The sequence below is a fragment of the Acomys minous genome (assembly GCF_964271855.1).
Source record: "Acomys minous genome assembly, chromosome: 11".
NCBI classification, from domain to species: domain Eukaryota; kingdom Metazoa; phylum Chordata; class Mammalia; order Rodentia; family Muridae; genus Acomys; species Acomys minous.
In genome coordinates this window covers 44,249,054-44,260,784 of record NC_140492.1, presented here as the reverse complement: position 1 = coordinate 44,260,784, position 11,731 = coordinate 44,249,054, and the positions used below count along the sequence as shown (strand labels likewise).

At 37.8% G+C, this 11,731-nt stretch overlaps 1 protein-coding gene across 1 annotated transcript in view; it reads left to right on the top strand.

Annotated features, from left to right (window-relative positions):
• Positions 1-6,889: 6,889 nt before the first annotated feature.
• Positions 6,890-11,731, top strand: part of MYH15 (myosin heavy chain 15) — a gene marked incomplete at its 5' end in the record, with an annotated part of 125,568 nt that continues 120,726 nt past the window's right edge. Inside the window, 2 exons of the mRNA XM_084802368.1 lie at positions 6,890-6,974; positions 10,833-10,939. Coding sequence (XP_084658494.1) covers positions 6,890-6,974; positions 10,833-10,939 — 192 coding nt within the window. The remainder of the gene's footprint in view (positions 6,975-10,832; positions 10,940-11,731) is intronic.

Genomic DNA, 11,731 nt, shown 5'->3' with positions numbered 1-11,731 from the left:
TTGTCACTGCTGACCTTGACAGGAGTGTATAAAGTGTGGCTTAGCCCTAGTCTGTGTGTTTCTTTTGCTCTCTGAAAGGTAGGTTTTTGTCTCTCTACACCAGCATAGAGTAACAGGTATGAAAGTTTACTATATTTACTAGCCTTTAAAACACTACATTATTCATTATACGTAATGTGTTAATGCAGTATGTTTACCAAATGGTATGGTTAATCTGAGGTAAGAATTTTAACAACACAATTTGTTTTCAGTCATTACAGTGTGAAGAATAAATCCATTATTGTACCTATACTGATGACCATCTCTTGACAAGTCTTATCTTCTACTAGACTTAAATATGGAAAACATAGGTCAAATCTTGGTAGTCTGGTACCCTAAGTATTTTTCAACTCTTAGCATTTGCTAGATATTTGGAAAAGTACTTGTTGAATTTAACTGAGGTTGATTACATAATGCCCTGCTTTACATGAAGTAAGTTCGCCATTGAATACCTGTGAAGATGTGGATTGCAGTTGGGCTTAACAAAAAGTTTCATAGTTATCTTGAGGTGATGCAAAATAATTGAGAATACATTAAAACAAGGGAAAAGAAACAAATAACAGCATAGGTCTCCACAAGCCCTTAAATTGACTAAAGATAATAATATGTATCATTTTATGATGAATAATAATATCCGGCAGCTATCCTGTGAAGATTATGGGTTCCTGCTCTTTAGGGATATCATCACATTCTATTTACTATCTACTAATTTGTGTTTTGTTGGAGAGTATATTTGACTTTTCTGAAGAGTAGACTTTTTAAAAACCCTCAGTCTTACTATTCCCTAGGTTTTGGTTTTAGTATATTTTAATTTTTTTCTGAAGAATGTGGTACTTTCAACCTGGTTCTACTGCTGCTGGATGGTGAATTTTAGGAGTTAATTTATGTGCTAGACTTTGATTACTCACTTGTAAATTACAGAGCACTGAGCTAGCTGATATCAAAATTGTACAACGAAAAATCCTGAGATAAAACCAACACTGATCTATCTGTACTTGGGAGGCTGAAACAAGGAGATTGTGAGCTCCAAGATTACCTGGAATATACAGGGAAACCCTGTCTGGAGGGGAAAAAAAAGGATCTTATGATAAGTCAACACACATTTCTTGCGTTGAGTATATTTATTTTAAAAAGAAGCAACATACTTAAATATGTTCTTCCAATTGAGTTTCCTTGATGAAGCAGTTAATTTTATCTTTATACTTACTTTGAATAATTGAATCATAGATCTAAAAATGAAATTTTTACATAATCTAGAAAATGATATGGTGAGACATTTTAAATGTTATTTGTGTGCGTGTGTGTATAAACATGTATGTGCACATGTGTGTGGGGGGGTAGTGTCCCATGGCTGCCAGTGTACGTACATAGAGGTTAGACACTCCTAGGTGTTGGTACTTGTTTTCAAGCATGTTTGATTCAGGGTCTGTGTGTGTGTGTGTGTGTGTGTGTGTGTGTGTGTGTGTGTGTGTGTGTGTTTCTGCTGTGTTCTTGGAGCTAACTGGCCTTGAAGAGTCTATGCATTCTCTTGAGTCTGCTTCCCAGCTCCCTGTAGGAATTCTGGAATTACAGCTTCTGCCATGGGGCTGGCTTTTATGAAAGCTCTGGTTTTATACGGGTTATAGGGACTCAAACTCAGGTTCTCATACTTGTAAAATGAAAGCTTTTATCCAATGAATCATCTTCCTTCCTGTCTCCACCTTTCAACTCAACACATCTTCCTGTATGTACAGGTTAAATACTGTTTACATTCTTTGGAACCAAGAGCATGAGCCCTGCTTGACATGGCTAGAACAGCTGTGGTTATCCAAGGGATCTGAAAAGGAGGATAACTGCACACAGGAACACCAGACATTGGGTTCACTAGAGGAATGCATGATTTTTTCATTTTTCCTTTGCTGTCTATGTATCATTTAGCTAGCTACTAAATATAGCCTTGCAAGCAGAGATTGAGAAAATAGCCTTTTTTGACCCTTTTCTCTGAGTTCCTTCTTTAGCACTTTCCTGTCCTTGTGGTCTTGCCCTCCACACCCCCAGGAGATTCCTCAGACATTACCTCATGCCTACAGTATTCTGCAGTCATATAGTCAAGTTCAGTCAAGGTTTGTACCTAAGGAAAAAACAGCAGAACTCCTGAACTGCATCTAAGCTAGGAGACACTGCTATGTTATACTATGGTCTTGGTAGACGGATTAGCTGTTGTTAGTTGGTTAATTCTCTAGATGTTTGTTAAAGTCCTATCCTGTGCAAAGGACTGCAGTTTACTCTGAAAGTGTCTTACTATTAAATTATAAGTTTCAGGCAAGGCTAGGCAGTTAACATATGATGTAATTATTCATAACTTTTATTTACATAAATAGTAAACTAGCACAGCACGGGGACCCAAGATAAGATAAGATAAAAGATGCAGCAATGAGGGAGTATACAAAGAGCTGAAACTGCATGGGAGGGAAGATCCAGCAGAAGCTGTAAGAGGGGAACCAGAGGAAGGATGGAGTTGAACAGACATGTTTACAATGTCAACTGGGGTGGGTCTTGAATGTGCTAGGCAAATTTTTGTCACTATGACAAAATACCTGAGAAAAATAGCATAAGGAACAGAGGACTTTTGGTTCATGGTTCCAAGGCTTCAGTCTGTGCCAGCTGGCCCCATATCCTCTGGGATTGTAGTGAGGGTGTACAGCACAAGAGAGCAGTATGACAGCCAAGTTGCTCACTTCATGGCAGCCTGGAAACTGGGAGAGAGGGGAGCCAGAAACAAGGCATGTCCTTTAAGGGCATGCTCCCAATGATCTTCTTCCTTCAAGGAGGCTCCACCTCCTGATAGTCCATTCAGCTAATTGATGGTGAAGTTCATCAGTGTATTCATATATGGATAAAGTTATAACCTTTATATCCAATCACTGCTTAACAGCACCACTAACTGGAACCAAACCTCCAGTGCATATGCCTTTGAGGGCATATTTTTTATATGCAAACCATATCAGTTAATTAGTAGACCAACTATTTCTTCAGGGTTCTTGATTTATACTTCAATTAAACACTTTCACATTTCTCTTTAAGGAGATAACCTGTCAGAGGCACCTGCTTCTATTGAGATCCAAATTGCATATAAGTAAATATGATTCAGGTACTATAGATGCATGGAGGGTGGTAGATTTCTTCATAAAGATTGAGTACTTATGAGTTTTCCAACCAGTAAACCTTTCCAAGGGAAGGCAAGAATGGGATTATCCAGTAGCATGAATATTAGTGGGCATCAACAGTGTTGTTTTACACAGTAGTGTCCCTAATTAAGAGCACTCTCCAGATTTGTAGTGCTCACTGGGCCTTGTATCTCAAATGTGTTTCATTTACTGCCTTGAGGCATATGCCCTAACTTGTTTAAAATTATTTACATGCTTGGTAATTCTCTTCCTCTGTTGACATCTGCAGACATCCATTTTTATTTTTTGCCATGTTGTTGTCATCCGTGTGATCAACTAAAGCAGTTTTGCTAAAAAGATACTTAGTATTTATTTACTGGATAAATATTTTTATTTCTCTGCACTATTTGCTGCATAGTTTTCTGAAAACAGAAAGCTTTTAAGGGGAAACACATACAGAAGAATACAGGGAAACATAAAACCAACATGGAAGACTATCAGGGCTGCTGATACTAAAATCAACTATTTTATCAGTTTCTTAAGAGTCATTAATTAAGTTTCTGCTTACAGTTAGGTACTAAAATAACCATAACTGCATACAATTCTGCATCCCTTTCCCATGGAACACACTTCCTAGGTCCAATCAAGGTGGATAAGAACAACTATGTCCACCAGGGGGAGAATTAAAGGGACTGTATTCTAGAGAAGGTTAAAATCCAAACAGATTTTTGCTTTGTTGTGTTTATGTTTACTCAATTGTAGCTGTCATCTTGCAAATTTCCCTCTTTGCTTCTTGCTATTGTTTGAATGTATGGGGAAATTAATTTTCAAGCTTAGGATGATACCCCTCATGAATGGACTAAGCTACTCATCGATTGTAGAAGAGGTTTATTTGTTTTTAATAATAAAAGTATGTGCTTTCTGGCATACTTGTTCTATTATGTGATGTGATTTGCCATTTCAATGCTGGCAAGAAGTTCCATAACAGATGCTAATGATGATGACATCATGCACTTGAATTTCGAGATCTCTAGAACCACCAACTAAATAAGTACATATTTATTCTTTATGTGTTTGTGGTATGCAGTTACAATAACAAAAAAACTGAAACACCAGCCTTTGCTACTATCCTCCATTAATGGTTTTGTATATTTTAGATTCACAAAATAATTTACGAAATAAAGATACAAGCCAGATGTGGTGGCGCATCCCTTTAATCCCAGCATTTGAAGGCAGAGGCAGGTGAATCACTGTGAGTTCGAGGCCAGCCTGGTCTACAAAAGTGAGTCCAGGACAGACAAGGCTACACAGAGAAACCTTGTCTCGAAAAACCAAAGCCAAAAAACCAAAAAACAAACAAACAAAAAAAGTAAAAATACTTTCTTATTTAAGTAGCAATCAGAAAATGTACAAATGTTTATTGATCAAGATCAATTACTACTTTAAACTTTTATTACATTTGTGTGTGTGTGTGTGTGTGTGTGTGTGTGTACATGTGTGTAAACCTGCACACCACAGTGTGTGTATAGGCTAGAAAACAACTTGCAGAATTGGGTCTCAGCTTGCACTATGTGAGTCCTATGGATCAAACTCAGGTTGCCAGTTGCCAGTGTTGAGATTTTATATGTATCAGACAATGTGCTGCCTTTTATAAATACCTACATTATCTAGGACAGAAATTAAGAACAAGTAAGTATGGCAATTGTTTTCTTTAAAGGTATTTTGATGGAAAATATGAGAAACTCACTCAAGACCACTTAAATTGGGGCTTAACTAAGAGTTGGTTGAGAGTTGGTTGAGCTTACCAGAACCAAAACCAAGAAATGAATCTAATTTTCACCAGGTAGTATTGCTAGGAAAGCTACCTCTCTCTTTCCTTCCTTGCTCTCATGTGTTGCTTCCCTTCAGTCTTGTAGCTTCATCCTTACTGATACCTTTAGATTAGAACACATGTGACACTGGTAATCACACTGGAGTGCTAACCTCAACTCCAAGGTTATATCACTCCACTCAAGCAGTATTCAGCCTGAGAGGGGCACCTAAGTTCCAAATCCAAACTGTAAGACATGTTCTTTTGGCTTGGTTTGTTGTTTTCAAGACAGGGTTTCTCTGTGTAGCCTTGTCTTAACTTACTTTGTAGATCACACTGGCCTTGAATTCATAGAGATCTGCCTACCTCTGTCTTCCAGAGTGCTGGGGTTACAGGTGTGTGCCACCGCACCTGGCTTAGGACACATTCTTATTGTCCATTTGGAACATTTACTCAAGTTGGTCCAATAATCTGGGCCTAGACACTCAGGCTACATTGCAGTCATAGTTATGTCTGGCTCACAACTAGGAATGAGGCCAGGCACCTCTCAGAGAATGGGTAGGCTCTGTGCAAATCTAAGCTGTGCCAAGTAAAAGTGGATAAGGATTTGATAACTACAGAAACAGTAGAACATGATGATTCACTGACTATAGACATGACACAGAAGGAAGAATCAGAGGTGATGCCAAGGGTTGTGTTTGAGGAATCAGAGAATCAAGGCCAAGGGAGGGGCTCTTCTATTCAGGTGTCAGGAAATGATGAAAGGAAGGAGAATGTGATAGAAAGCAGAGAGCAAAAGTATTTCCCAGTATAAATTAACCCTATCAGAAACATCTGCTCTGGTCATAAGGTGAGGGTTCTGGCTTTATAAGTACATATCTTTTACTTACTCTTAGTCTCCTTCTGGCCTCCCCCATTCTGACTTTGCTGCAACAGTACCTCATTTTATGGTGGATGAAGATTTCTCTATAAAAAATTGCATAGAGTATAACCATAATTAAAGGTGAAAGAACCCATTAATTGTCAATTCAATCTCTACAAGAATTTCTTGACTCAGTAAACATTTCATTCATACGTGCTTTTCCCCCTCACCCCAACCTGCTTTCCACTCCCAGCCATTGCTTTCTCTCTACTGCCTTTGTCATTTCCCCAGTGTCCACCTGCCTCTGCTTTTGTACACTCTCTGACCCAGATAGTCAACTCTGAAAGGACACTCACATTTTTATCATTTTATATGCATACTAAATATGTATCTTAATACCTTCTCTTCTTTGACATCTTGTTCTGTGTATAATGCTTGATACTTAGAGGCATCTAGATTCTATCCTCCATTCATAGCAAGAGTCCTCATGTCTGCAATTTGACATTTGTCAATTTCATCTAGTATGCCACTTGCCAAGGTCAGACCTTTGTGGCTCAAGGCTGTGGTTTGACTTCTACCAGACTCAGGAACTGCTGTCACTTTAGAGGCATATCCTCTATACAATTATTAAATTTTTGTTTTGAAATTGTGTCGGTAAAAAGACAAATAAAAGCTGGGCTAAGATTATTAGTATATGTCATCTCTATTATATTTATGTTTTCCTTCTCATATTTAAAGAAATTGATGCATTCTCATAGGTTCCTGAAAGCACTTTTGACCTTAGGCACTGAGCTTTTAGTGCTTACTGGGGGACCTGGCTTTGTTGGGGTTAGATGTTCTTGGATATAGTTGTGCCATGGCACAGAAATAGAAGAAGCGTTCTTTGGTCTTCCTACTATGAATGATTTATCATTTTAGAACAAATGCCTCAATTCTACTTTTTCTCCTCACATCTTTTTGCATAACAAATCCTTTCACATTACCTGTAGTCCTACATTGCTTTTATCTCTCTCAGTGGATATTTTAGGAATGATGGATCTGTCTGAATTTGGAGATGCCGCAGCCTTCCTCAGAAGAAATGAGTCTGACCCTCTGTTACAGTCCTCAGCCTTTGATGGTAAGCCTGTGAGGAAGCTGCTGCCTTGAGTTCATATGATTACTGTTTGCTTGATTGCAGTGAATCATCAGTACTGCAGACTAACTTATTTTGGATGGTGCACAAACAGCTGCTGTGAATCTTTGAACAACTGAACACATCAAAGTGTTCAGGCCAGGAGTAGAAATTTCCAAGGAAAAGGAAAATGGCTGGGAGGAATCCCAGGCCCACACCCAATTTGTGCAGCTCTCAGTCTAGTATTCTCTTCTGGGATTTGCCATAGGCCAAACCATTCTTAGAAACCCATTAGTTATCAGTGAGCATATATTTTAGTAGGGAGAAGACGGTGACTTGGCTGAAAGTTGGCTTTGTACACTGTGAGGAAGGAAGGAGATGATGCTGGGAAGCTAGAGGTGAGAGTTTTTTTTTTTTCTCTATCTTCAGACATTTCTGCTGTGGGAACCTGGCCCTCTGGCTTGGGTCATCAGGGTTTCTCAGCCAAATTAAAAGTAAGATCATTTAAGAGACTGACACTGGGATTCACAATTTCTTTATGCATCACACAAGGCCAGAGGTTAATGAGGATTTAGCTTCAAATAAAAAGGCCAAGTTCTACATTAAAATTTCCAAATAAATGTAACCTTCACCCCCATTCTTTTTTATATGTCTGGGTTGCATGAACATTCTCTAAATTTCAGCTAATTGGAGATTTGGAAGTCAGATTCACAGTGTGGTTTGCCATCAGGTCACGTACGTGTCTTAATTCCGATATTATTTAACAGTGCATAATAAAAACTGAACATTGTTCTGGCATCCAGAATTAGTCAACATTAGACTTTAATGTGACCAATTATAATTCAAGCCAGTTATGAAGGAAATTGTCTTTCTGCCACAGACTTGCCAGTCCTGGATCAGCTCCCAGTTTCCCGTCTCTGTATTTCATTACTGTGATTGTATTCCAAAGTAGCTGACTATAATCCTTCAACTCAAGTCCAATAGCAGAACAATCCCTGTGGTTGGAAGTGGCCATGCAGAGGCGTATCACAGACAGTTAGGTAACGAAGACAATATGGTGATAGTGGTACCATGGAGCAAAATCAAAATTGGCCCAATACAGTAGAGATAATTGGGTCATTCATTAATAGAGTCAACACTATAAATAATTACTTAAAAGAGAGCAATCAACATACTCTTGATTAATTTTTTAACACATAATCTTTTTTTTTATAGATATTCAGTGGCAGCAAAAAGATGAAAAACACCAAAACATCTTTATCTCTCTGGGCTAGGTGACAGTAGAGTTAGTATTCAGAATCCAGGCCAAGTGTAAACAGTTTGACGATGAATATTTGGCCAACTTGGGTTTCAATTCTCTGTTCTTGATCAGCTATTACTTTGTAATTATAAAAAAAAGCGTCTCACCTTACTGAGCCTTTTTTGTTGTTGTTGTTCATCTGTCAAAGTTAGATAAGCAAAAACACCTGTCCTTCCTTCACTGCTGTTAGGAGCAAATAATGCTATAAACTTTAAAATAAATAATGTAGTATATTGATACCTAGAAAAGAAAACTAGAATTAATGGGTGTCAGGGAAGGAGACCAGTGGTTTTAGAGGTAAATTTCAAAAGAATCATACTCCAAAGCCAAACAAATGACTTTGTGCTAGAAGGGATTATGAATCTTTTTTAATATAACTATAAGTTTGACTGTAATTTAACTCTGATTTTGTCTCATACTATAGGACACAGCCCCATAAGAAATGATACAAAGAAATAATACTAGTCACTTTTGAGCTTGTTTGTGGTAGGCTTTAATGTTTTGAAAGTTTTATACATCTCAAAATTCCTCTAGTAAATGTTGACCATCTTCATATTATATGAGAAATTTAATTAAAGATGGTTAGCCCAAAGGAAATAACATGAGGGAATATATCCTTCATTTATAGATGAGAAAACCAAGACCCAACAAAATGAAATGACTACTAGACAGTTCCTTAGTAGCAAGACCAGTAATAAAGCCTAGATGACCCAAGTAAAATGCAGGGCTATCTCCATCTTCAGCTCTGCATTATTGATAGCCAAAAGCAATTAAAGGTCAACTTACTTCATCTACTTTATCATTTAAGAAAAGTCGTTGTCAAGGACTGGGTCTCAGGGAAAGGGTTCTGAAAATTCTCACTCCCACTGTTTCCAGGGATGATGAAACAAAGAGCTCACCATGGGGTAAGAGGTGAACCTTCCTTGATAGAAACACTGGAGAGAGAAAAGAAGCAAGGCACTTGTTAAAGGAAGCAGATAATGGACAAAAACTAATTTAGAAGAAAGAAAATTTGATTTCTAGAGTCATTAGTCTAATCACTGCTAATAATTAGCTATGGTACTGTTGGTTCTGTGCACAAGTCTTATCCCTCTTCCTAAGTTGAGAGAGAGAGACAGGCAAAGAGAGATAGTGACAGAGGCAGATATAGAGACAAGGAGACACAGAAAGACAGAAACAAAGACAGAGAGAGAGAGAATCATTAAGTTTCTTTCAAGTGATAATATATTTGGAAGTGCACAGTCTTTAATATGCTAAACAGGTACTTTTAAAAATCAAATATATTTTCATATACCAACATAAAAACACCAGTGTTTGCATAAAAGGGACCAAAATAATAAGTACAACACAAAACCAGTATTCAAAAAGCATTAAAAAAGCTGAAAGGCAATGAAAACGGAGTTACAGTGGATTATTCCAACTGCTTACAAAGCAGTTTTCAGAGGGAATTGTTTGTAATGAGGGAAAGGGAGGAAGCAGCGCACTGTAAATTGTCGTAGTAAGAAAACAGTGAGCAATGAAATTCTATGCAGAGAGAAGAATTGTGGGAGAAGAGGAGAATGGGCCCGGTTCCTTGTCTCTTTGTGTACACACTCATCCGCCACTCCCCGACCCACAGCTCACATTTAGAGGAAGCATCTGGTGAGGACCAGCTGTCCTGCAGCAATGAAATAGCTAAAACTCTTGTGACTCAGATGTTAGAGATGGTGGGAGTAACCTAATTGTTATTCCCTGTAGCATCATAGTTTAATCAATGCCCTCCCTCCACTCACCCTTCTTCCTGTTTGGCTGAGGAATTCTTATAGCATGCTAAGACTCATTTTCTTTGAAAAGCAAATTTTCTATTCATATTAAATGGCTACTTGCCTCAGGTGGAAGGGAATTTGATAAATATTCAAATGAACCTAGAGAAGGAAGTTTCTTATATGTACAGGACTTCTAATTTATTTAACCTAAAATATTTTATGGTTTACTTTTGTGAAACACTTCCTTACTTGGGGATAAGGTATTGACTGAGGGGATAGAAGAAGGGAAAATAATAATATATGATGGGAAATATGAGTTGATTTTACCATATAACTAAATAACTGATATTCTACTTCTTCAATCTGTTCAATTTAGCATTCCCTTCTCTTACCAGACTTTCATCCAAAAGTTAAAATATGCTATATAGAAATTCTGAAGGACAAGTCCATTAACATACAGTTTTATACAGATATAACTAGGTCATTTGTGAATGAGTCTTTTTGAGGGGAATGTGAGAAAGGGTAAAATGACAAGGGAATGTCCAGAGGTCTAGTGTTGTGGTAGGATGGAGAAGGTGAGTTAGGTGGACAATTTCCTTATAACATAATGGCCTATGGTGCTAGCAGACATCTGCTTGCTGAGGCTTTCTTGTTTCTTTACAGTCATGCATGGGCAAGCAGTCATGATTAGCATTTATGTAACTTTGTGACTTATTCCGGTGACTCCAAAATTTAGTAGAAACAAGACTGCATCCATATGAAAATGACCAATGGAGATATCCTTGAGTTCTATAGTTATAACCCATATTTTCTCTCTAGAGAAGAAGAAATGCTGGGTTCACCATGGGAAGAATGCTTATATTGAGGCTGAGGTTAAAGAAACTGATGGTGATGGAAAAGTAATTGTAGAGACTAGAGATGCAAAGGTAAAGAATGTCTTTTCCTCTGGGGTTGTCTATGTTCTGCGCCTAGTCAAGTCACTAAGTATATTCTTTCTCTAACACTGAGCACCTGGGGTAAGTGATGTCACTGACATATTGTGCAAACCATGTTCATGTTTAAGGTGTTCCTACCCTTACAAAAAGAAAATCTAATGAATGGCATTGAATAAATTCAAATACATTGTGGTTACAGTGGAAAATATAAACTCTGGGCTTCCCAGTTGTTTCCACTTCTTTTGTCAATGTCTTAAGTTCCTCTTTCCCTCCCATTCCATCTCCTTTTTTCCTCTCCTCTTCCTCCCTACCAGTAACATTGGCTGCTTATTTTTTCCTTGATACACAGTCTCAATCTATGTGTTTTAGGATGACCTGAAGCTTATGTTTGGCCTCCCCAGTGCTCAATCCAGCTCCGTGCATGATCAAGAAAAAGACAGACTGGGGCTAGAGCTCTTGTCTACCATGCATGAATACTTAATTTTAATTTCCAGTACTTTCAAAAAATGTTTTTATTAGAAAGAATGTGTGATTTTCATAAAATAATATCATATCATGTCCAGTTGTGCTAAAATCTAAAGAAAGAGAATAAAGGCAGAGGAAAGCTGTTTACCTTGCAGCACACGGGTAGGAAGCAAAGAAAAATAGAGACAAATAGCACAGAGGAGGTACATACTTTAAAGTCATATATTTATATTCTTATGTTCCTAAGCTAGGCTCTACTAGTTATAGCCCAACTAGCTAGAAACTAATCCACAGATCAACGTATTGATGAAGTTGATA